This window comes from Pinus tabuliformis, chromosome 9 (genome assembly GCF_031772625.1).
Source record: "Pinus tabuliformis cultivar Carrire ecotype Pingquan chromosome 9, CPIR1, whole genome shotgun sequence".
Lineage (NCBI taxonomy): Eukaryota > Viridiplantae > Streptophyta > Pinopsida > Pinales > Pinaceae > Pinus > Pinus tabuliformis.
The window spans coordinates 2,006,861,130-2,006,885,078 of record NC_142307.1 but is presented as its reverse complement, the minus strand read 5'-3'; the positions used below and the strand labels follow the sequence as shown (position 1 = coordinate 2,006,885,078).

Below are 23,949 nucleotides of genomic sequence, written 5' to 3'. Positions count from 1 at the left end.
TACACATAGTTTGAATATTTGTTGTTTAATTATTATATTTACTTCTCTCTATTGTTCTGAATCCTAACCTAAGTTAGATTCATCCATTAAACCATCTACCTATAAGTCACATATTGAACCATTCCTATTTTGCAAAGCAATATATAAACAAATCCATTGAAAGGCAATTGCATTTTCACCATTCTATATTGTACTATCTTTTCAAAATTTTCCTTCGGTCTTGATACTCAATTACTGCAACACAGCAGGATCTGCAAGAAACAGTCTATTATCACACACAAGAAATTGCCTATTGTCGCAAGAAATTTACAGGAAAGAGTTTTTTTGCAGGGCGGAATCAAAGAATAAAATAATGAGAATTCTTTAAGCCAATATTTCAAAAACAAAGCTTATACTTTTATAGGAAAAGAGTAACTAATCCATTCCTTGTGTATCGTCAAATTTGAACTATTTACATTTTGTACAGCAATGTGAACAAGTAGATGTAAAGGCAATTGCATTTTCACCCATGATTTTTGTATTGTATCATCTCTTTAAAAATTCCCATTGGTCTCGTTACTTCCATTAATGTATTCCAGTTGTATTTTCAATAAACAGTGCATTTTCACATGCAAGAAACAGCCCCATGCCAAGAAGTTTATAGGAATTTATTTTTGCATGGCGGAATGAAAGGATAAAACCATGAGAATTCATTAAGCCAATATTTGAAGTCTAACTCATTTCTAAAACGATATACTTCCATTGGGAAAGAGTAAGTGATTGTTTACCCATTGGATGTGCTATATTAGAGATCCGGCAAAGTCCTTCAAGCACATCACATTCTCCCACATTTACAGAGAGCAGAATATGGTGGCTGATCTACTATCGAAACGTGGCAGATCTATCATGCTGGCGAAATAAGCTACAATTATTTTGTTAATGGATCCATTTGTAGCTCTGGATGTTTCAAATATAATGGTATACACTGCATTGTCTGTCTGCCCTTCTAAAGCAGAGACAGAGTATCATCATCGCTGAAATAAACAAGGAAAGATGTTCATCGGGTTTTTTATTGAGTTGAGAGGTTTTGTAATTCTGTCTTTCTTTTATCAAAATTGAGATTTTGCTAATGTAAACCCAAATTTATCATGTAAGACCAGCCTTAAGCAGATTAGAGCTCTATCCATAGAGCAGCAGTTGTAGTACTGTGTCATTTTGGATTTCATAAGGGTGAATATTGTAACTATTTTTTCTTATTATAATGAAAGATAGCCTGTTTTTTCTTTTGTGAAAATAGGTAATTGTTTACCCATCTGGGATTGGGTATTATAGAAATGTATGCGTGGCAAATGCAACACAAAATTCGGTTGTGTACAGTGGTGATTTCAAACGGGAAAAGCGATATTTGATGCATTGCAGTGCCTTAGCCCAAATTATAGTATAGGTATTTCGTCAAACACTTTGTGCACAACCTCAAACAAAGGCAAATTGCTTCGTTTAAGCGTGTGCTTCACAAGGGTTTTCACACCGCCATTGAACCCATTATGGGTACCATTTTAAAGTTCAAAATCAACATAATGAGCATACATTGTACCTTAGGCAAAACTAGAGTTAATCAGCAAAAACTTAACACCGACAAAGCAAACAGAAACAAACTTGTTTCAGGAATTTCTCCAAAAATCTAAGCTGAGAAATTTATACGAACACGGGGTAATGCAGTAGAATGAATACAAGCAAAGGTTCATTTAACGGCCATTGTTGGTTTCTTTTAAGCATGCCAAATAGCTTGACTAAAACGCGTTCCTCACTTCTAACGCGTTTAATATGGCTGAAATATTCATATTAACTAGCAAGCTCAAGCCAATTCATTTTGCTTCAAAATATATTTTCCAGGTGCCAAATATATAGAAAGTAAATGAAGAATGTAACTACACAGGCACTCACAGAACCCATACCAAATGGATTTGCATGACAGAAAATCCACTGAACTTCGCAAAACACTTCGAAAACAGAATTTAATAATTCATACACGCAATTTGTTTTTCTATTTCTGCAGTCAAATTAATCTTCCACATAAAATAATTCATTTCCCAATTTACAATAACAATTCAAGCAATACAAAACCAATATGTGCATCGATTTGTTTTTTTTTCTCGTTAAAACTATGCTATTCTATTATATACATGAACAAGGAAAAACATTTACAGTCATTGAGTCATACTGCCAAAGGCCACGGATGGCACTTTGGACTGAAAGTTATCAGAAAGAGCAGCCCACGCAGGGGCATCGCAACTGAGACAAACCGCCCACGCAGGGGCTTTAAACCACCGAGGTGCTATCAGAGCAAAAATTAACAACCCGCATAGGGGCTCAAAAAAGAAAAAAGAGACCTTCATTAGGAACCCACGCAGGGGCATCGAAAAGCATTCAACAAGATTTCTTTCGAACCAAACATACACAGCAAAAACATACAATAGGCCATTATAACAAACATAGTAAATCATGGGTGGACCTGAGCAGCGCCTGAGCGAGTGTTGCTGAGCGAAAGGACGGCTAATCGTCCGCCTGCTCCTCGATGATCCTGCACCAGCCGTATCCTTCGGGAGAGGGTCCGATTCTTTCTGGTCCCCCGTTGGAGAGAGCGCTGCCTGAGTCGGAGGTGGATTGACAGCATGCTCTGGGGCAGCCTCTGGCGATCCTTCGACATCCCTTGAGCTTCCTGCCCGGTGCATCTTCTTGCTGGGGTTTCCTCGCCCTCATCCTGAGGTTCTTCAAGGAAAAGGACCGAGACGTGGCCGTTGATGCGGGATTTTTCCTGGGAGCTGCTGAAGGAGAAGACGGCAGTGCCAAAAGCAGGTAGAGGTGCCGAGTCCGAATCTGGACTTCTAGAGTCCAAGAATTGGCTCGATTGGATGGGATGGGCTTCTGCAACTCGATGGCAAAGGCATCGACAGCAGCGGGATTGGGGAGTTGCATCTGAGGGACGAGAAGACCCACCTCGGCTAGAGCCTCGACGGCTGAGAAGGCGCTGTCGAGGCCTGACCATTTTTCCACAAGTAACAGGGGGAAAGAACAGAGCAGAATAGGAGGAATTGGGGGAATTGAAGCGCCCTCCACCCAACCTTTCAGACTCGATACAACATTCAATTGACAGAGGAGTGGCGTGAGCGGTAGCTCCGTGAACCAGAGACCAAGCAGATGCACACTCCCTAAACCATAGACCAAACTCCAGTTTCTGAGCGCGAACCAACACATTGCAATCCACCCTCTCACCTTTCTTAAGCTCCTCATCTTTTCCTCGAACTCTGCATGCCATAACTGCACTCTGTGATCGCACCTGAACCCCGGACAGTGCATTGAATTGTCGTCCATGATCGCACCTGAACCCACGCTTATATTCCTTGGCGGCGGTTCGCATTGAATGTCTGTCTTAGGCTTGAGGCCGCACATGGCTTCCATGTGGCACCTCGCCTTCAACCATAGTGTCACCCGCATCCGGGGATGTGCATCGATTTGTTTCCATAAATCGATTTTCGCATTTATTTGGTTGAGGTGTAAGTTCAAACAGTGTGCATACATACTCATTTATGTAAATGGATGTGACCATTTTGTTGAAGCATAAATTCAAATGGTCTGCATACATCCTCACGCTGGCTGAAATTAACCATTGTATACCCGAAAACATATGCCTAAGAGCTAGCATATCTGCTTTCGCTCCAATATCAAGAGAGTATATAGCTTTCCTGAGAATCACTATCCTAGCTGAAATCTGGATTGCAAGATTTGAATTGAAAGCTTTGGTTTCCCCAAATAAAGTGGCTTACCTTTGCATTAAACTGACTTTGTGAAATTTCAAACAATGGATAAATGTTAATGTAAGAACGTGAACTTATTCTTCCTCATTGTTTGTCTGTAACTTATTATTGCAGACTTTGAAATTACTACGAGGAGAAGGAGATGACCTACCTTATTGGACCAAGAGGTAATTGACAATGTCCATGGAATTAGATGAATTGATTGAGGATGAGTCTGGAGAAAACTCTGGGAGTTGTGACATCCAAACTCATCTATCACTTGCAATGCTTGGAGTTGATGATGATTTGGTATCAAACAGTAGTCCAGATCAAAGTGTAAATCTTGTACATGAGAGCAGAACATTGGAAGATTATTTCTATGGACATTATAGCCGTTCAACAAGCTTTGATTGATTTAAATCTACTTCTCTGAGCTTCATAATTTTTCTTACTCCTTGCTTCTGTAAAAGCTTAAATATTTTATACTTGGTGTATTACTGTGAGCCAATGCCACTACTTAGCTATGTTCAATTTCAATCACTCTCCATATTGGCTGAAGCTGCGTCTGAAGTTGAGTGGAGTCCATGTAAAGTCCCTTGCCAATTCCTTGTATAAATGTGAAAGCAATTAGTGGTCACTCGTTTTGGTGACCCACTGGTGCTCACTAGAGCTGAAAAATTTTCTTGTCCTTGCCTTTGGAGCAATTGTATGTATGTGGAAGGAAAAGCAATTATGATATCGCTATTGATATGCCAAACCATTGTTATGTACTTTTTTAGGTCTGAAGATGTGTAACTTGTGGTTTAGCTTGGTACATTCTCTTGTATACCAGTTTACTTTGAATTTGTCAATATCATAAACCCAATAGCGATTTAAGTGTATGTCTGCATGGCAGAACTGCATTGCGGTTGAACTTTTTCTAAAATTAAGTTGTATTTAAAGAAATATGGTGTCTAAAAAGGATAGAACTCCAAACATCAAATCTCTTTGCTCCTTGTAGGCTTGAACCAACATCTCTTCTAGAGAAATTCAACAATTCTAATTTAATAATCCTATCGGCCTCTCTTTGTACCTTTTGAGACAATTGCTAGTTCTAGATGGGACATATAACTCCAATGTGCGTTGTCCTCGTTACAGAGAACACAAAAATATTAATGCAGGGTATAACAACTATACCACTAGCACTACAAATCATTTCTGCTCAAAAAGGGGGATTTAAATCATGCAGCAGCTTAAGAGGGGCAGGGTCCAGCTTAAGAGGGGCAGAGTCCAGTTTCAAATATAGCCTTACAATTGGACTAATCAAAATAAAATCTGATTCGCTTCATAGGCGTAGAGTAAACAGGTACCAATGAGGTAACGTGCAAGTGGACAATTAAATCATATTCAGCACAAGACCAGCCCTCGACATACAATGCAATTGAAAGTCTTGTGTTATGAGCTCCGAACAAGATCACAAATGATATATTATTCACCAAATTTTAATCTTCCACAAAGAGACAGATTGATCCTCTCTGATTTGTCAAACAAATAAAAAAATACCAAAATTATGCATAGAATCATCTTTGAACTGTAAACACTACAGTATATAGTAACCTGGGAAAGTGATGAAGCACTCAATACCATACAAAAATAAAATTCCTTAATAGAAGATTCCTTAATAGAAGAAAACACCACTGAAAATTGTGAAAAGCTGCCAAATGAACTTTGCCAATCTTTTAGATTTACAGAAACAAAGTCAAAAAACCTCTTCAAAGCTAAGTGCTTACTACCAGCCACATCCAATAGAAAAGGTTTTATGGGGCCTGATAAGATCGGAACTTGCTTGACCACGGTAAGATAAGCACCTTACCTACCTAATGTATAAAAGAAGACTGATAAGCTGGTGGAGGGGCAGACAGTCTACTGCCAAAGTGATGGTTGCTGTAATTAGTAGAGGAATTGTAAGAATCGGAACCCAACAACGAAGGCCCATGTTATCTGATGGATACATACATGGCCTTGAGAGCGAGACTGGAGTCCTATTTCCAACACCATAGCCTGCTCCATATAATCCTTGGTTTGATCTGTCATATGCATTTTGGCCCTGTAGGTTGTAGGATGTAACACCTGGAGCTGCACCAGAATATTGTACTCTATCCAAAGACCTATAAAAGCTTCTGTCTGCACCATTGGAAGAAGCATAAAGAGTCGGAGTTCTTTCATCTGCACTTAACGGAGGCATATATACACCAGCATTTCCTCCATTAGCACGAGGACGCTTAGGTTGAGACTTAACAGCACCTGCAGACCTTTTTCTGTCAGCCTTAGCTTTCTCTAGCTGAGCTACACGCTTTTGAAGAGGATCTGGTGAGAACTGCGATTCAAGTTTGTGCTCCTCAATGCACTTTATAACAGCTCTGTAAGCAGAAAGCTCTTTTGTATTTACTTCATTCTGTAGCAGCAAATAAAAATATCGGTCAAAAAAGGAACTTCCGATATAACCAACAATACTAAGCCAAAATGATCATCACATAACAAGACATTTTGTATAACAATAATACAATCGTACTTGTGCAACAGTAGAGTTATTCCCGCTTTTTAAACTTGCCTGAGAAGCTTTCTTAGCATCTTTCAGATATTCCTTCAACAAAGGAACAGGTGCAAACTTCTCTGTCAGCCCAAATGCATGAGCAAAGTTGACTGCCTCAATTTGTTTTCAACAAAGGAACAGGTGCAAACTTCTTTGTCAGCCCAAATGCATGAGCAAAGTTGACTGCCTCAATTTGTTTTCCACTATTGACCAGGGTTTCTACAACATCTGCATGAAATTGTCACAAAATTTTCAGTTAATCTGAATATGTCACAAACATTTGAAATACCAAAAGACAGTTTATTGTGAAAGAAAAAACTATACAGACAACTTCAACGGATTTGTCAATAAAGATAACAACTATGCTAGCTTGAGACCATTTTCGTAAGTAAACAGTTCCCCACTCATGAAAGGCCTTATGACACTTTACCATAGCTGATCATCTTCAGGTGCCTTTATTAATATCAACAAAATAACTTACATACAACTTTCTACCTCATAAAAAGATGTCTACCTAGTAAAGGCCACTCAGTATCTGCCTTGCATATGAAATGTTGAGATCTAAAGAAAAGACTACCAACCCCGTCAACTTAGAAACCCGTTCACTGGACTAAACAAAAAACGTTGGGAAGGTTTACTACAGCCAGGATTACCAAAATTTATCTTCAACTCAGTCAGCCACAACCAAGTATATTGATAAAATCCACCAGTCCCTCAAAAAAACCAAGCTAGCCATGAATGCCAGAAAAAACAACAAAAAGCCTATCTACCAAAATGGATGGAAATTTTTCCAGCCTAGCCACTGAGGTTAACATTATAGAACACCAACCAACCAACCTGGCATTTTTTATTCAAGTCCAAGGGAACGACAGAGTTCAGGTGTCTGCCTGCACCGTGCAAATGCAAAAACAAGCTTGCATAAGTCATCTTTATCAAACTCTGACGCAATTCCAAAAGTAGCTAGAAGTTGCAAGAAGGCCTGGGCCTCCAACGAATTGCCATTGGCAACATCTCCTTCAAGGTTTATCTTCGACTTCCATTCATGTGAAAAACTTTTGGCTTGCTCCTTTATATTTAAGGGCAGAACTGGATGTTCAACACCCAAAATAGGATCTGCCAAAACAGGGACAAGAGATTCCAGTAATAATGTACAGGCCCGGCGTAGAACCGGGAGCCCAAACTCTTTCTTATCACTTGACTTTTGTTCAAGAGAATAAAACCCCTCCAAGGACTCCAACACTAACAGTGGTGGGTCAGTTGCAGAGTTTAATGCAGAGGGAACCTAATTGCAAAGCCCTATTTCCAATTGCAAAAGTCATTAAGAATGGGAAGAAAGGATTTAGGGATTATAATATCTGAAAATTTCTATTTTTAAAGTATTATAAAATGAGTTTAGATATTTATATAACAATAATAAGTGGAAATCAGAAAAAGAAAAAGAAAAGAAAAGAAATTGAGTGGAGATAAACTTTTTATAATTTTGTAAATGTTATTGAGTTCCAATGCTCAAACAAAATATTTATAAAAGGTAATTCACTGGTCTGTGGATGAAGCAAGCATTTGGAGGCTAATTCGTGAAGTCTGACAATAAAAGAGGTGAAATTAGAATGAGTAATGATAAGACAGACATCCTTGTATAGAAATTGCAATGAGTTTCTTCTTAAAGGTAACTTAATTGTATCACATTGATTTTGACATGACAACATCAGCAAAATGATATAAAAGTCGTTGCAACTAGTACATCTGTGTTTGGTGCATTAATCACTATATGAGATTGAAGGAATCTGGCGCATTCTCGATCAGAACTATTGCTTGATTGACAACAACATGAGTCTTGTGTTGTACAACAATTGTATAATTGGTGCATTAATCACTGTATGAGATTGAAGGAATCTGGTCGCATTCTCAATCAGAACTATTGACAACAGCATGGGCCTTGTGTTGTACAACAATTGTATAATTTGATTGTGAAGGATTTAAGGAGAAGTAATGTTGTTTTTTCTGATCCTAGCAAGGATTAGCAAATATACTATTTATTGGTCCTTGTGGTATACATTGTTTGGACCTTGTTTTCCCCTTAATTGTAAGTGCATAAAAATATTAGATTCATAGGACAGGGTACCATTAATCATGTGATCCAATGATCTTGGACGTTTTTTATTGAATTCTTCAAAACTTATTTCCATTTGATCTTCCAAAATGTGAAGATAGTTTTATTGGTTGGAACAATGCTACAACTTACAAGTTATAATAACAGAGATTCTGTTCTACATAATGCTTTCCACCTTGCAATCTTTTTGTGGATATGGTTAAGCAATATTCTCTTCGAGTAAAGAATAAATTATTGTGTGTAGAGTCATTGGGTTTACTATAGTAATGATCGTAACATTTTGTAGTCTTTTGTTTGTTGTTATGTGGTTTAGTGGTTGAGACAGTGCATTACCATAATGACCAAAGACAAACTTAGAGCTCAGAGCCCTCAATTATAAGTTGGTTGAATTTTATGAGATTTATATGCAATATTAATTCAATAATTAAAAAAAAATATAGACTTAAGCACCCTAAATAAACTTCAATTTATACATCTTTAGAATCTCATTTATGCTACATATCTGCATCTTATGTACATTTTCCCATTCCCATGTCATCTTATGTACATTTTCCCATTCCCATGTCGGAATTGTTCCTCAATTTATGCCTTACGGCGTTTCCTTTGCAACATTTGGTGCAAATGCTAGTATAAACATTTTTCATATATCGCTTCCATAAAGATTTTCTGCATCCTATGTGGGCTACACACTATGAACGTAATACCCTGGCAGAACCTTGCGCCATATTAAAAATGTGATTAAAACCAGAGATGTCTAAAGCTAGTTTCATTCGAAACAACTGTGCTCACTGCTCACTACTAAGCGCTTTAGCTGCTAATTCATCATTCAACTTTATTTGAAACAACTGTGCTCACTACTAGTGCTTTAGGTACTAATTCTTCATTGAACCTTCATACAATCTATCTGATTAAATCTGGCTCATGAACATTACAATGCCTGTCTTGATTCCCCACGTTCAAAAGATGACTAAGCCTTCAGGCAGTCGTTGATTGCATTACTTATATCTTGCTCAAATATTTCCATGGCAATCGACGGTAAAGAAACAGAAGCAAGGCATTCACAGAAGGCCTTATTAGATATGACCGGACAAGCATACGCCGCCTTTCCCCACCCAAAATCCGCTTCTGCGAGGTCGAGCATAATCTTGGAAACGTCTGAAATGGGGTAGTAACCATGACATGTGTTGCTTGGGCATCCATGGTTGTTTGGAAAAGCATTCAGTTCCGCCAAGTCGATGAAAGATCGCACGTACTCTTCCTTCACCATCCGTTTCCCTTCGTTAATTAATTTCGCAGCGAAGGACAATGGTCGTTCAGTGAGATACTCGGATTTTGTCGTAGCATAGGCGAACACTATAAGATTGCCATAGTAGCCCCTTGGAATAGGTGGCCGCAATCGAGAACGGGCGTTGAAGGGAAACAAAATAATGGAATGTTGATGAGCAGGGATATGGAGAGCCTTTGTTCTGGATCGCCACAAGCACGCCGATATTACTTCGAATGGGGTGCAGTGCTTCACCCCTTCCGCCTCTATCTGTCTTTTTAATGCCGCAATTTCCTTCCGCCTCTATCTGTCTTTTTAAAGCCGTAATTTGCCTCACGCTTCTCCCTCGTTCTAAGGATTTCTACGTTCCAAACTGGAGGAACCGTTGGGCTTCACGCGCCTCTCGCTATTTCACACAAAGCCTTCACAGTGCTTGAAACTCAGATTCAATATGAAACCTCCACATTGAAGGCGCGTTACCTGTGGGAAAAAATAAATACACACAGCTCAAAACTAAAAGATCGATTGTATAATCAGATACTATGTAAATCGATTCAGACAATTAAAACTCATAAAATTGTTCAAACTTTATTGACGAGTCCAATTATATAAAATAAGGGCATTGTTTAACAAGTTCAAAGTCATTTTTAGTTTAATCGGTTTATTTTTTCTTTTAAAATATTTAATCATAATAATGTTTAAATTTTTTTTATAGTGAAAATGTGTTTAGCACTATCAAAATTTATGATATATTTAAAATCTTGAAACTCAACAATTATAATATAATCTAGATTTCCAAAAATTCTATAAGAATATAGTCAAAATCTTACTAGAATTTCCACTATTTTCCACACAATTTCACTAGAAAAAATGTGGTGTGAGAGAGATTTAGGAGCTAAAAGAAAATTAAATTATTATAAGGTATCAACCCCACCTTAGAAGATCAAAAGTATTTTTTTGTTTTAACTAGCTCAAAGAAGAAAATTAATATAGCAAAGATTCGAACGAACTCTCATGAGCTCCACAATGAAACAGGTCGTTGGGCAGTGCCTAAAACACCATGGACGGAAAGGATCTGCCATCTCTGTGAGAATAGGAACATCGAGGATGAAAACCACTTCCTCTTAGAGTGCCCCGTGTACAAGCACATTAGATCTTAGTTTCATAATCTTTGTCGCAATACTGACCTTCCTAGCCTTTTTTTTTTTTTATACCACATGGTGAATCGGTAACTGCCAGCACTAATCTAAGGGAGACACAGGATCAATCCCTGTAGCTGCCACTATAAACCTTCCTAGCCTTTTAAGATGTCAAAATTATAGTGAGTTCGGGAGACTTCTCTCCAAGCTTTTTGAGCATAGCAATAAAATCTTAAATTAAACTAAATAATTTGTTTCTTTTCTTTAGGTCCGATAGACCAAAGTTTGGTCTCAGTGGACCTTCATCATCATCATCTTCATCAATAAATAAATAAAAACAAAATATATATATATATATATAAATAAAATAATAATAGCTAATTATTATTATTTAATAAATTATGAATTAATTAATTATTAATAATGAATAGATTTTTTTTTAATTAACCATATTTATACTAATAAAATAATATTAATAATATTGAGTTAATTATTATTATTATTTATTAATTAAGTATGAACTAGTTAACTATTAAAAATAAATTATTTATTTATTTATTAAATTAATTAATAATGTATAAATTAGAATAAATTAATTAATTATTATTAATATTTATTAATTAATAATATTATTAAATTTAATTAATGATAAATCACTTTCTTTTAGAGTGCCCCGCTTACAACTACATTAGATCTTAGTGTCAAAATCTTTGTTGCAATACTGACCTTTCTAGCCTTTTACGTTGTCAAAATTACAGTGAGCTTGGAAGGCTTCTCTCCAAGTTTTTTGAGCATAGAAATAAAATCTTAAATCAAAACTAAATATTTCATTTCTTTAAGTTTAATAGACCAAAATTAATCATCATCATTATTATCATTAATAATCATAATTATTTTTTTTTAAGCATATATCAATTAATTGATATAAGTTTACATATATCAACCCTATTTACTATATGGTGTAATATTATTTATATGAAAAAAAAATGTCAAATTGAGAGACGATGAGATTTAGAGTAGACAAAATGGGATCTCTGAAAGGATGCCAAATGGAGAGACGACAAGTTTCGTAAAAGACAAAAGAATTTCCGAAAGGATGTCAAATTTAGAGAGGATAAGATTAGTAAAAGACGAGGAATTATGAACGGATGTCAAATGTACATACGATAAGATTTATAAAAGACAAAAAGTAATTCTTAATGCATAATCTGGTGTGCAAAGGATGGAAATTTATACAAGTTTTATCATAGTAAATGCATAATCGGGTGTGCAAATGATTGAAATTTATACCAGCTTTATCATAGTAAAACAATTTCAGAACCCAAACATAAAAGTCTTATTGATTTCAGTAAATGGCAGACACCAAAAACCGTCCTCCGCTCCGCTCCAACCAATCAGTTAAAAACCTTCTTAATACACCCATCATATCAGGCTGCACTTCTTGTTAGAGCACATTATTTTGAATAAGAGAGAAATCCGGACATAACATGGCAGATTGAATTCGACTTAAGTACATTGTACAAGTAAATCGTCGTTGCCCGACAAACAAATATGTGGCCAGATAATGGCCATTAAATGAGGGGTTATGTATACCTATTTTTAGATAATTGACCTACCAAAATCTAATTGTAAGTATATACTGCCCTGTGTATTTAATGCTTATTAGCAAGTAGTTATTTTCAGGGGTTGGAGAAGCCTTAGAATTTTATTAGAATATTTCAAATCTTAAATGGCTGTCTTTCCGTTTGTTTATGAAGATTTTTAGTTGATTGTATTCTTAAATGGTTTCCAGTTTAGTAGTTAGATTTCAGTGTCCATAATTAAATCATTTTGACAAAGAAATTCATTCTGTTACCTCCAGATTCAAGATCTTAAGAAAACATGGAACAAAACGAAAATAAAACGATGTTATCATTGATAATTGAACGCTCCAAAACATTAAAGGTTATCTGCCCATAGATCAAATGCAGTAGTTGGACATCTTAAAAAGAAAATTAAAGTCATCCGCACAACTTATTAACCATTCAAATGAACCGGTCGGTCATTAGGAGTGATCAAAGAAAATTGAAAACAAGTCTCTTCTATACAAATTATCTATTTAAATAGCATATCTCTATTAATTAACATCGAAGTATTTATTTTAAAGTCCCGGGGATTGTTTAATTGGTTGAGCCCTCATTGCTAAGTACCTTATCTATTGCGTAATTAACAATTAAGTATTTATTTTAAAGCCCCGGGGATAGTTCAATTGGTCGAGTCCTCGTTGCTAAGTACCTTGTCTATTGAGAGGTCACGAGGTCAAATCTTCTCGATGCCCTTCGGGTTAGGCCCGATATATTAGGCCGCATTTGATAGATTTGTGATATATTAGGACGAATTTGTGTCTTGAGTTAATGTAATATGTTTTTTTATATTTCACATTATTTGAATCCCTTGTGTTTATTTTGTACAACCCTATCAGCAAGTGTGTTTATCACAGAAAGGAGAGAAGCACAAGGGAGTTATTGGATGTCGTCGTTGGTTCTGGGCAACCTAAATGGAAGATCGCAAGGATGATAGTATGCGCACTAAGTTTATGAACCAATATTGTTTGAAGGAATGATTAGGGTCGTCGAGAGAGAATGGAATTGGGAATCAGGTCTAATGAAAGTCAAAGCCAACAATGGAGGAAGGCCATGAGGAGAAGTTATTGGCATTATTGATAGTATGTTGTCCTTGATGGCAACCTGCATGACAAATATGTCCTTGATGCCCACTTGGTTATAATATTATGTTTTATATAACTACTACTGATGACATGAATGATGGTACAAGAATTGTAGAGGATAATGAAGAATACTGAAAACTTAGTCAGAGGATACGACATGAAAAATGTGAAATTTGAAAAGTATACGCGACCCCTGTGAAGAAGAGTCGCATACATATGCAGGTCTAATGAAAAAAAGTTGCATACATGACCCTACCCATGGAAAATAGAAAACTTAGAGATTTCCCCATGGTAAATGCCCACAGTACTGTGACAACATCTATTTGATCCTGTCAACAATTACCGATAACAATTACCAAAAAGATTTTCCTATGGTATTGGTAAGGTAAAAAGCTATAAAAGGAGAAGGAGATTAAGGAATTGGGTGTGCATTGGATGGAATATTCATGCGTGATATGATTTGGAACATGTGTGCACTAAGGAGCAAGGAGAATGCTCAGATCTGAGAGATATGAAAGTATGCTTGATTGATTTTCTTATTGTGGGCGTATTATGGAAAAATATTTAAGTCACTGACAATGCAAGATCTGTGGTTATAATAGAACTATGATTTGAATGTGTGTGCATAGATCTTTGTTTGGCATGGGTTGTGTTTGCAAAGATAATTTAATTTAGTGATTTGAGATCTGTACGCAAGTTGTATTTGTGAATGTCACATACATACGAGGATATGTTTCAGAATAGTCATGTATAATATCCGATTTAATGTGGGTTGATTAAATTAGTTGCTTATTATTTGTTTTCGTTGATTGCAGTCACTGTGATGCATGAGAGTGTTTAATTGACAGTTGTTTCCATATTGATTTATGATTATAATGATGGTAGATGAGATATGTTGACTTGGTATTTGGCATATTGATAAGCTTGTTGCAAAGAGGGTTTGAATGACTTTAACATATTGATACACTTGTTGCAGAGTGTATTGTATACAAAAGTTGTGTTTGACAGAGAGTTTGGTGAAAAGAATGTTTTGAGATTTGTATGTTTGTGCTATGCATGAGAGTCGCATATATATGCAGAGCCACTTAATGGAAGTCGCATATATATATGCAGATCCACTTAATGGCAGTCACATATAGTTTTTTATTTGATCAAGGTTTTTAGTGTTGTTTGTCTTCATCAATATGTTTGTTGTGCCCGACTATATTATTGATTGGTTGTGCATTGGTATGATCTGGTTGCAGTAATTTAGTATTGTTATTCAATGATTCAGCGATTCAGTTATTTAGTGATTCACTATTAGTATTCAGTGATTGGTTCAATGATTCAATAATTTAGTTATTGGTATTCAGTAATCAGGCAGTTTGCATGTTTTTTATGGTTGATAGAGACACGTGGATTCAGTATGAAATATTATGAAATGTTGTCCACAGAGGTCTTGAGTGTTGGATCCTTTAGTAAGGGAGTTAGAGATTCCTTCTGGTAGGAGGTAACAAACTTGATCAAGGGGTAGTAGCTCCCTTCCGGTAGGAGTTGGAGAACGAGTGGAGGTTGTAGCCTCCTACATGTAGGAGCCTACATGCTGGAAAGAATCTACGCCAATACAAAATTGTAAGAATATTTTTTTGAAGGCAGAGATCACAACAACGACGGTTTTCTCCCACATTGGGTTTCCACCTAAAAACTTGATGCCCTTATATGTTGATGTGTTTCTATCTATTATGGTTTATCTACTATTTACTTCTCACGATTAATGAAATAATGATGCAATGCTTAGATTAAACAACTTATTAAGAATTTGAAAATTGGTAATTTGCACATACGCGACCTTCACTCACTAAAAGCACATACACATGCAAGTTATTGAAAGAAAAATAGTGTACACTTTTCTGAATTTGAAATTGAAGACTAATTGAAATAAAAATATTGATTCAGCCCCTTCTTAGTATTTTTCCTAATAGAAGCCTGACCCCCAACTTGATCGGGGCCCAATTGGGTGGTTGGGTCCAGCATTAGTCAGTTCTTGTAGAGAGAAATAAAAGAATTTGACCCTCCAACCTCATCCTAGTCTCGAAACCTTGACCTGTGACATCATGGTGGGACTGTAAGCGTCGATTCATAGGTATTACGCATTAGCGAGAAATGTGGAATAGGCATGAAGTTAAATGTCACTAGGAGATTTTGTGGTGCAATTGGAGCATGGTTTGGGAGCTCCATTGTTGCACAAAAATTTGTAGTTCATTGTTGTGCAATAAGGTGATAGAAGAAAATTTTCATGGGCCCATAACCCATAGGATCAATTAATTAGAGCCATCTAAAGGTCAAATTGACAGACCTGTAATAAAGTTGTCATCAATGTTATGCATGTATGTTAACAGGGTTAGTGTCTGAATTGATGGTTGAGTAGCATGAAATTCCTTCCCATTATGAATTTTGTTTCCCCTCATTGTTGTAGAAACCTACTTCTCATAGCTCCCATTAGTGCTTCAGGTGAGAATTTGCCTATTTTCACAGGTGATGCCAAAAGGGTCAATACTTGTTGGGGTTTTCTTGGTCGCAAGTTGTGCTATTACTTGAGTCACGTCAAAAGTAGCCCTAACATGGCTCTAGGCGCTACATATGATCAGAGAATAAACCTAAGAGTTTGACCCTAAAGGAAGCTTCTACACATTTAGGGCTATGAATGACACCTTAAGCCATCACAAATGACTTCTTAAGGGCATCCTTTGCTTATAACTAGGTATATAGATGCCAATAAAATTATTGAACACTAGGTATAGATCTTGGTTCCCTGGCCATGATTATGGGAGGAAACATGAAGTTGATGCCTTAAAGAAAGATTCTCACCCTCTACAGCCAATGAGTATACCTTGAACAAGCACACATGGCCTCTTGAGGGTTTCTTAGACTATGGTTGGGGATGTTGGTGCCACATGGATGTCAATAGGTGGTTTTAAGCAGTAGGTATATGTCCCGACATCTTGGAAACAAATTAGGGAAGAAGGCCATGCCTTAGCTCCTAATGGAAGCCTTGAAGCATCTAGGGCCATGAAAAAATCCTCAAAATACCACACATGACCTATTAATGGTATCCTTGGCCTCTAAGAAGAGATATTAGTGTACCCACAAGGTTTTGAGCATTAAGTATGGGTCTCAAGACCTTGATGTAGTGGGGGAAACCCCAACCTTAGCTTTAATGTATAAAATGTTTAGACATATAGGGCCAAACAAGATGTCTCAAACTACCACATCGAACTTGTCAAGGTATTAAGTATATTCTACGACTCAAGCATCATGAATGACACCTCAAACCATCATAAATGACCTCTTGGTGATAACTTTGGCATTATAGTGGGAATATTTGGATGATTACTAGATTTGAGCATGGGGCATGTGTTTTGGGTCCTTGGACATGATTAAGAGATCAAACATAGACCTAAGGTTCTAAAGGAAGATTGTAGGCATCTAGGACCAATAAGAAGATGTTGAACAACTATAAAGTACCTTTCTAATGTACCCTTGGTATCTAGATGGGGATAATTAATATTATGAGTATTTTAAATAAGTATGAGAATATGAACCTTGGATATGATTAGGGGAATAAACTTGAGAGTTATGCCCTAAAGTAAGAGTATAGATGTTTTGAACCGTGAATGACACCTTGAACCACCATAATGAATTTTCAATGTGATTCTTTGCCTTTAACTAGTTGTATAGGTACCATTACCACTTTTGAGCACCAGATATTGGTCTTGAGGCCCTGGACATCCTAATAAGAATGTGCACATGCTTTAGAACACGTGTTCACTCTTACATAAGAATGAATGTGTGTTCTAAAAGGCATGTGTACTCCTACTTAAGAATGTGCATGCCTCTAAAGTGCATGCACCCTCCTACTGAGGAAACGATGCATGTTCCTAAAATATTTTAGTCAGAAAACATGCATGGAGGTTCAAGGTGCATCAAGGCTATAGGATTAAGCATACATGTCCATTTCTAAGAATGCATGCACGTTTTTCTCACCCCACTGCTAATTTTTCCACCGTCAAGTTCTTGTGAGCAGTGCACAAGAAGAAATTCTTGTCTATAACTCTACAAAATATTTGAAGGAAATCCATCTTTTAGGTACTCAATTGTTGTACTAACACAAACATGTGTATTTTATATTAGAGGAAAGTTAACTTAGCACCATTAGAAAAACTAGAATTTCACAATCATACAAAACTTCCATGGATAAAAATGTTATTATTCCAAATGCTAATTTGATTTCCTACATTTCATCTTTTTACACAATATCAAAATCTATTGTAAAAAGACTTTTAATCCTACCCCTAAATTAACATATTATTATTTTTCTATGTTTACATTACCATTAGCACATTAGGAAGATCATTATTCACTCACACTCATTTGATAATGCAATCCTTGTTTTCTACGTAAAATTCTTAAATACACTATCCCAAGAAATAAATACTTTCTAATAAATGACAATCTGACATTTTCTAATATCCAACAAATAAGTAGAATCTTAGATTAAAAAAAGGGTCATAAGCTATGAATCAACACATACAATTGAATAGTATCAAATTTTAATAGAGTATAAATCTTAAATATCCAACAAATAAGTAGAATCTTACCGATAAAAAAAAGGGTCATAAGCTATGAATCAACACATACAATTGAATAGTATCAAATTTCAATAGAGTATAAATCTTAAATATTTGTGATACCGTTAAATTAAGAAGCTATAAATAAAAGGGAAGGGGGCCGTAAGATATGAATGAATTCGTAAAATTAAATAATACGAATTTTCAATCAGAATTAAAGCTTTAATATTTGCAATCTTATATGAAGTTAATATAATGGAACCCCAAGAATCTATCTTTTATTTATGCTTATGTAATTCCGTCACATTCACATGCATGCGTATCACAAAGGGACTTATACTCTAGCATTCTATAAATTTAAAATCAAGATTAAAAAACGAAATATTTTAATAAAATATATCTAAATATATCATATTCAAGAGTATAATATTTTATAAATCTAAAAGCAAAATTTAAAAACAATATAGTTTAATAAAATATATCCAAATATATTATATTCAAGAGTATAACATTTTATAAATCTAAAATCAAAATTTGAAAACAATATAATTTAATAAAATATATCCAAATATATTATATTCGAGTTTTATTCTATTAAAATGTTTTATACATGTATATTCATGTTAATTATATTAATATAAATCATAATTGTAAAAAAAATTGAAAATACCTTTTTCATAAAATGGGTGAAATATTCATCCTAAACTCTGAGCTCTTAGGCTCTTCAAACAATGCACAGAAACAAACAGTGCACACAAGATTCTTCTCAGCAACTATGTCACTGCCTTATAATTCCTTCCTTTTTTTGTCACCGTCGCATTTAATATCATATTGTAATGCCCAAAAATCCTCAGCAACTAGGAAACTTACATGCTATAACAGCTTATAATTCCTTTTTCTGTCATCGTCGCATTTAATATCATGCGACTCTCGCGTGTGTAGTTGGTTCAACGACTTCATCCTTTGGTCTTGTCATTAATTCCGGTGACTAGTCATTAGTGCTATTCATTTAAGTCTGCTGTGGCCGAAATATATTCGTACGTTGATAGTGTTCGTTGATTTGTCTGTAAAACTCTATTCGAGTTGGAATTTTGAGATTTTCGGATTCTTTTTTCCTTTTATTTTTTATTATGTTTGAAGTGGAATTATTGTCCATTCTGAGTTGGAATTTGATGTTTGCATCATCAAACTGCAATGGTTCACTTTTTTTTGGCTTTAAAAAAATAGTAAAAATCATCATAGCACTTCCAAAAGTTACAAAAGGTTTATAAAGGAAATGTTTTTCATGAGTGTATTTGCCTAAGTTCTAATACGATAATTTTTAGGAGGGCAGAAACATGAACTTGAAAGTAGTTAGGGAAGAAAAAAAAGTTGGCATAATATGAAAGCTAATATTAATAAAAACGACCAATCTACAAGAGAAATAGAGAATTACTATGAGATGTTTTAATTAAATTATTAAATTAAATCCCATATCTAAATAGAAGCGAACCCCAACTCCAACGTTGGAGAAGAAACTATGAGGAAAGCAATTGATCTCAGAACAAAGGCTAGGCTAAATTCCTCAAATTAAATTGAACCTCAAATCCAACGAGTGTACTTCATCGAAGTGAACCTCTCTATCAAATCTAATTGGAAAACCTGCATATCAAATCAAATCTATTAAACCTTCATAAAATAAAACCCTAATAAAATTTATGAAGATAAAAAACACTGAATGATGAATATTAAACATGTATGTTGAATAGACCCAACGAACGAGAGAACCAGTGAAGCGGAACTTCTTTATCAAAAGGAAATTTCACGAACATCCATTTTGGAAATGTGTTGAATTTCTTTTTAACACTGAGCTCATTTCCTTTTGTATGAAGTTTCTCTTGTGGAATTTGTGTTGGAAAATGTAATTCGTACTTGTCTCACTTGTGATTCTTTCTATCTAAAGGAGTTTGTTCCTATTAGTTAGGAGTTGTTTCCTAGATTAGTGTGTGGTTGAGATATTCTCTCAACCAAGTGATTGTGTGTCCAAGATAGTTTCCCTATCTTGAGACAACACTTCATATATTTATTTGTAATATTATTTGATTAATGATGACATAGATTTCCTTGTGGAAATTTAACATGGTATCAGAGCCCGTATGGGCTTGGCCCTAGCCTCCCATGAGGGAGTGCTAGGGAAATAAAAAATATGTGTTTGTTGAGAGTAGACTAAAAGGGTGTGAATGTTTGTCCATCATTCGATTACATTGTTGATTACTGTTTACACAAGAGCTACGCTGTGAGCAGTGTGTCGATAGATGCATATCTCGGACTTATAGTATGAATTTTGGTAAAATGGAGCAGAGCCAAGCTTGGCGAAGTGTGGACTGTTTCCACTATGTGTTTTATTTAACGGAGATCAGTTTTTTATTAGCGTTGTTTGTGGAGCATGTTGAAGTAAGACAGAGATCGGTGGCTGTCACTAAAGAGGTAGCTCATGTTCCTGTGCTCGCCGAAGCTCCTGCAACAGAAGTTGTGAAGGTTAAGGGCGAGGTGGTGAAAAAAAGAGATGCAAAGGCAGGGACATCTTTTGCTGAGGAACGAATCCAACAATTCTGTTCTTCGTTCAATCCATAAGGCTGTGGCAGCAAAGACAACACAGAGGGAATTGGAGCTTATGGTTGCAGGTCGAGGTGTCTAGCTGTAGAGGCAGCGTTGAAGCAGATCTGCCTCAGGGATTAACACAAAATCCAATGGTGCTAGCATCTAGGCTGATTTGTGGCCAAGAAGGCCAATTGAGGCTAATTTACTGCTTGAGGACGTCGATTATGAAGGCTGAGTGCTATGAATGTTGTGAAGGTTGATTGAGGTTGATCAGTGTTCCCAACCGCTGCAACCGCCAGTCTACTAGGAGTGAAATTAGATATGGGATTTTAAAATATTTCTATCTATCTAGATGTGAAATTTATATAAATATAAATAATATTATTAAGAATCAATATAGATCTATATTTAAATTCAGGATCTACAAAGCTTCAAGAAGAATTAAATCTTTGGAGGCACAAATATTCACTAAAGAAGAGGTTTCCATCTTGAGAGATTTGATCCCTCTAGTGCGTGGTAAATCCTAAGTTAAAATAGGTGTATTCCAATTTTATGCTACATATCAAATTGCTAAAATTAAGAAAAATGTAATAACTACCAATTAATTTATAATGTATTTTAAATTATTATTAGTATGAGGATTGATGACATATAACTTAAACATATATACATTTAAGAAAAAACATGAAACAAACTTTTTAACCATGGCCATTTACCCTTTGAGATTCTTGATATGTAAAAATGCTTTCTTACATTAATATAGGTCAACACCATGATTTATTATATCACATGCCCAAAAAAACTATAATTTATTTCATTTCATATAATACTAGTTCATATGATTTTTTTTAATTAATAAATTTAATTAAAAAACAAAAAAATCATAATTATTTTGGAAATAAATCTTAACTTTTGATTTATATATAGCACTACAAATATTTTAGAATATTATATAGACATTAAATCTCTATCCTAAATTTAATAATTATTAATACTTAAATTAAAACCATAAAAACTCTATTTCTTATCTATACACAAAACTTTATTCCATAACTATACCTAAAATTAAAATTTATTTATACACAAAACTCTATTCGATAACTATACAAAAAATTAAAATTTATTTAATTATCATCTATTTTATTGAATTCACTATTTATCAAACCTGGGTGGTAAGGAATTTATTTTATCTCAAAATGTATTGAGCCTCACTATTTATCAAACCTCCTAGGTGGTATTGAAGTTCTTTATTTTTTCTTCAAAATTGATATTAAATCCAAGTTTATGGAATCAAATCTTTTAAAATACATTATTAATAGTGGAAAATGTTTATTTTTTAACGACTATACTCATACATTTTAATAAAATAAACTTAACATAGTTATTTTTTAACAAAAATATTCTAGGGCTAATATAGTGAAAATCAATCCTAAATATATAGCTTTATACCGTATACGTCATCAAAAACCACAATTACCAACCTGAAATCGAAGCAGTGCAGAGTCTATGTCGGTTTCGGGCCATGGAACGCTACTCATAAAGTCCAAAGCACGAGGAAAAGGCGGGGGGAGAACTCCAAAGTCTTCCAACGAAATATCTGCGTCAGCTTCCACGAACGGAACACCTTCACCAGTAAAAGACAATGGAATTTCGTAAAAGACAAATCTATAGACGATAAGATTTATAAAAGACAAAAAAAGAATAAGATTCGTAAAAGACAAGGGAATTTTGAACGGATGTCAAATCTATATACGATCAGATTTATAAAAGACAAAAAGGAATTCTTAATGCATAATCTGGTGTGCAAAGGATTGAAATTTATACAAGTTTTATCATAGTAAATGCATAATCGGGTGTGCAAATGATTGAAATTTATACCAGCTTTATCATAGTAAAACCCAAACTAAATAATTTTACTTTAAAAAGGTCTTATTGGTTTCAGTGAATGGCAGACACCAAAAACCATCTTCCGTTCCGCTCCGCTCCAACCAATCAGTCAAAAACCTTCTTAATACACCCATCATATCATGCAGCACTTCTTGTGACGCAGCAAGTAGCAAGCTTGTGACAGAAGCCCCTGCTTAAAATTTGGTATCAAAGCCAGTAACGTCTGGTTCTTGAGGTCGGTATTCTATTCCTTAACTCATACAGAATGGATTCATTCCGGAAATCTGTTTCTTTCCGTGAATTAGAAGAGAGAGAATCTATGGCTGAAGAAAACCCTTTGAGAGATATGTTTGCATCTAGTTCAAGTCGTGTCTTAAACCAAGCCGAGCTTGAATATGAAGAAACCCAGCCATCTGCCAGATGGGAATTACCTGTTATAGCTCCCTCAGAAGTATATAGTGATATATCTGTATTTCATTTGAAAGTTGTTACTAGAATTAGCATCAAAGAGTCTGTGAGCCAAATCCAAGAAAATTCTGATGTAATCCAGACTATTCCCCTGTTAAACCCCAAAGCTTTGCAAGCAGAGGCAAAGAAACTGAATACGAAATATCTGCATCTAGGATGCATAAGAGTAGGAATCAGTCCCCTAGTCCACCAAGGACTAAATACTTTTGTGTTAGCAGCAGTTTGTGATCTAACACACAACATATATGCTGATTCTTTGATTGGCGAGATTGTTGCTCCACTGTCAAATGGCCCAGTCTACTTTGACTGTTTTCCAAATTTCTCTATCTATGTCTTTGATGAAACCATTGACCAGATCCTCCAGCTTCAGATCCAAACCACTGGTTTCAAAATGCATCAAAAGAGAAATAATATAGCCATTCATACCAAAGGTTGTTTTCGCCATACAAACACTTTATGGCCAGCTATCCGCCATACTCCCAGTCGTGATTCAAAGTCAAGTGTTGTAGTTATGGCTGATGCCAAAAGCCAAAAGATTGAGCATCAAATAATCAAATGGGAAGACTTGACTTTTGCTGAACATTGGGTTGTACAAAATCCTAAACCTCTAATTCCCAGAAGAATTACCTCAGCCAATATTACAGAAAATCAATCTTCTGCAGTCTTATCCTTCCCCAGAAGATCTACTATAGACCGCCGAGGTATAGAACAAGCCTGTAAAAGCTCTAAATATTACAGGGATCCTTCTACTGTAGATACTGCATGTTCCAGTAATTCTCTTTGTAAACATATTTCCCTTTTTGAGTTAGCCCAACTTGTTAATTTTTCCTCTCTGGAAGTTA

General features: G+C 35.4%; 2 protein-coding genes and 1 pseudogene across 2 annotated transcripts; all 3 read right to left on the bottom strand.

The window, feature by feature from the left end:
* Positions 1-5,625: 5,625 nt before the first annotated feature.
* Positions 5,626-7,189, bottom strand: LOC149157098 (FRIGIDA-like protein 4a). Its single transcript, XM_089444977.1, has 3 exons — positions 7,183-7,189; positions 6,325-6,425; positions 5,626-6,207 (listed from the first exon to the last, which is right to left on the bottom strand). The coding sequence occupies exons 1-3, from the start codon at positions 7,187-7,189 to the stop codon at positions 5,626-5,628; spliced, it is 690 nt and encodes a 229-aa protein (XP_089301103.1).
* Positions 7,190-7,192: 3 nt separating this feature from the next.
* Positions 7,193-9,180, bottom strand: LOC149157097 (FRIGIDA-like protein 3 pseudogene; annotated as a pseudogene).
* Positions 9,181-9,422: 242 nt separating this feature from the next.
* Positions 9,423-19,077, bottom strand: LOC149157096 (benzyl alcohol O-benzoyltransferase-like). Its single transcript, XM_089444976.1, has 2 exons — positions 19,043-19,077; positions 9,423-9,921 (listed from the first exon to the last, which is right to left on the bottom strand). The coding sequence occupies exons 1-2, from the start codon at positions 19,075-19,077 to the stop codon at positions 9,423-9,425; spliced, it is 534 nt and encodes a 177-aa protein (XP_089301102.1).
* Between the last annotated feature and the right edge of the window lie 4,872 nt (positions 19,078-23,949).